This window comes from Entamoeba invadens (assembly GCF_000330505.1).
Source record: "Entamoeba invadens IP1 unplaced genomic scaffold scaff_1105074725991, whole genome shotgun sequence".
Lineage (NCBI taxonomy): Eukaryota > Evosea > Mastigamoebida > Endamoebidae > Entamoeba > Entamoeba invadens.
Genome location: NW_004440432.1, coordinates 450,525 through 452,822, shown reverse-complemented (window position 1 = coordinate 452,822; position 2,298 = coordinate 450,525). Strand labels below are relative to the sequence as shown.

The following is a 2,298-nucleotide window of genomic DNA, read 5'->3' as shown; positions in this document are numbered from 1 at the left end:
ATAGCCGAACAATATTTAAAATATGAAGCAAATACTTTATTCATTAAAAATAACATTTTTGTATTTAATCAAAAAGTTTTAAGTCTCGAAACAACACTGTCACAACAGTTTATAATCTATTGTGACAAAAATGTCTACAATAAATCAAACAAAAAGATTATCATGAAAAACTTATTGAGAAACATTTCGATATTATAAAAAAGTTAATATATTCTATTTAATATTAATGTATTGGATAATAAAAGATAATTAAGAATATAAACTAATTGTAAAAAATAATTGGAGTGTTTTAATCAATAAATTTAGTGCCATCCAGTAGTTTTAATATAACGTCGATATCATATTTAAATTAAATTTTAACATTATACAACGTCTTAGATAATTTTATAATTAAGTTTTAAATAAAATTTTATTTGAAAAAACAAAAAAATAAAAAACAAAAATATTTTTTTTTTATTATTTTTGGAATAAATATAACAAACTCGTTATAATTTTTCTACATAATTATTTAATAATCTTTTGATTTTAAAAAAGCCATGTAAACCAATGCAAGTATAGCGCCGTTATTTGTTTCAAATTAAAAAATAAAAATCAAATTAAAACACATTTATTTTCTTTACTATGACTTTGCTTTCCAAAATGTGGTGTGGCTGTGTTTTCAACTTCGTTGAGAATGCTTTGTTCATATCTTCGTTTTAGTAATGAACGTTTAGTCACATCATCAATAACGTAAAACACTCCATCACACTTCAATGCACTCATCTCGTAAAATCGCGTTTGTGTGCATGTCATTTTCTTCACGATTTCTCTCTGACTCACCTGGATTTTGTCTTCTTCGTCTCGCTGATTGCCAACGACACACAAAATTGGTTGATAAAAAAGATCTGACATATCAATAACATCATTTGTTAATCTTTCATTTGTTTTTCGAACATTCTTTTCTATTGCTTTGATGTAATTGTCGACTTCATTTAATGTACCAACATCTCTTAAACTGTATATAATTAATATTGCTGATTTACCTCTTATAGTACTTTGGGAAATCATTCTAACTGGGTGATTGTTGTAATACGTTTCAGAGGCGTCTATGGGTAATGTCATTTTTTAAATTGTCATTTATAACACAATTGTTAGTTATAACATGTAAAATATATATAAATATACACAATGTCAATGTATATAAAACCATAAAAGTATATCAAACATATAATTCAAAATGTAGATTTGTTATGTTTTTAATTGTAGATATTTGTTTAAAATTAACAAACATGTTTTCCATAATAAAGCTTTTATATTAACACCATCAATAATTTTATTGTAGATTACAAAATTTTCTAAATATCGCCACTCATAATTGAATGGTATGTCTTCTTCACCTTTAAGTCTTTGTATTACTTTAGCACAAAACAAATTTCGTCCCGTGTTACATTCTCCGGTCACCAGATAACTAAATAATTCTATTTGTGGTTCGCAATCCATTTATTGAAGAATAGTTAAGAAAGTTTTTTATCAAAAACAATTTTTTTATTTTATAATTTTTTAGTTATTTAAATAATAATATCATAATAAAATATAAAATTGTTAGTTTTTTATCAATCCTTTAATAATTTATTTTAATAATTATAAAGATATTTATTTGAGCGCCAATTAATAAGTTTTTATAATAAAAAGATAATGTTTAATACTAAAAGGCAACAAATGTTAAAACTAAAGATACTATTCGATCGTCTAGTCACAATCATCATTGTTTCTTTTTTGATTACCTGGGTTAAATATGTTACAACATAAATTTCAACAAATACAAAAATTTAGATTAAAAAGATATTTATTAACTCCTCCAGATATATCAACATAGGGTTGAAACTATGCCCAGGTAAAAGCTCTTGTTCAACAATTCTCAGAAAATGCCAATCGTAAGTTTGTGCGTGTTAATATAGACCCGGAATTGCGTGAAGATATTGAACATCATATTTTATTGAATTAATTTTCTTATATTTTTTTATTATATTTATTTATTATCATGATTATTTGATTTATAAAAACATGTTAAACTTAATTCATTAATTGATTTTATAATAATTATTCGTTGATAAGTTTGATACATACATTTTTTTAATATTATTATGATATTATTTTTTCCCTTCAACAGCAAATATGTCTATTTTATTGTAATAATAATCGTCGAACTTGCTTAATTGTCGCACAACTTACCATTCATTTGGGCGTACATCAATTAGATATTTTGTACTTGAATCTGTAACTTATGTTAAATTAAAAACTTCATTTTTTTTAAAAATA

The 2,298-nt window shown here is 23.6% G+C and overlaps 1 protein-coding gene across 1 annotated transcript; it reads right to left on the bottom strand.

The window, feature by feature from the left end:
- Nucleotides 1-591: 591 nt before the first annotated feature.
- EIN_364250 (hypothetical protein) lies at nt 592-1,101 on the bottom strand (the record flags this gene model as incomplete). Its single annotated transcript, XM_004257675.1, has 1 exon — nt 592-1,101. One exon carries the CDS (start codon nt 1,099-1,101, stop codon nt 592-594), a length of 510 nt encoding a protein of 169 aa, XP_004257723.1.
- Between the last annotated feature and the right edge of the window lie 1,197 nt (nt 1,102-2,298).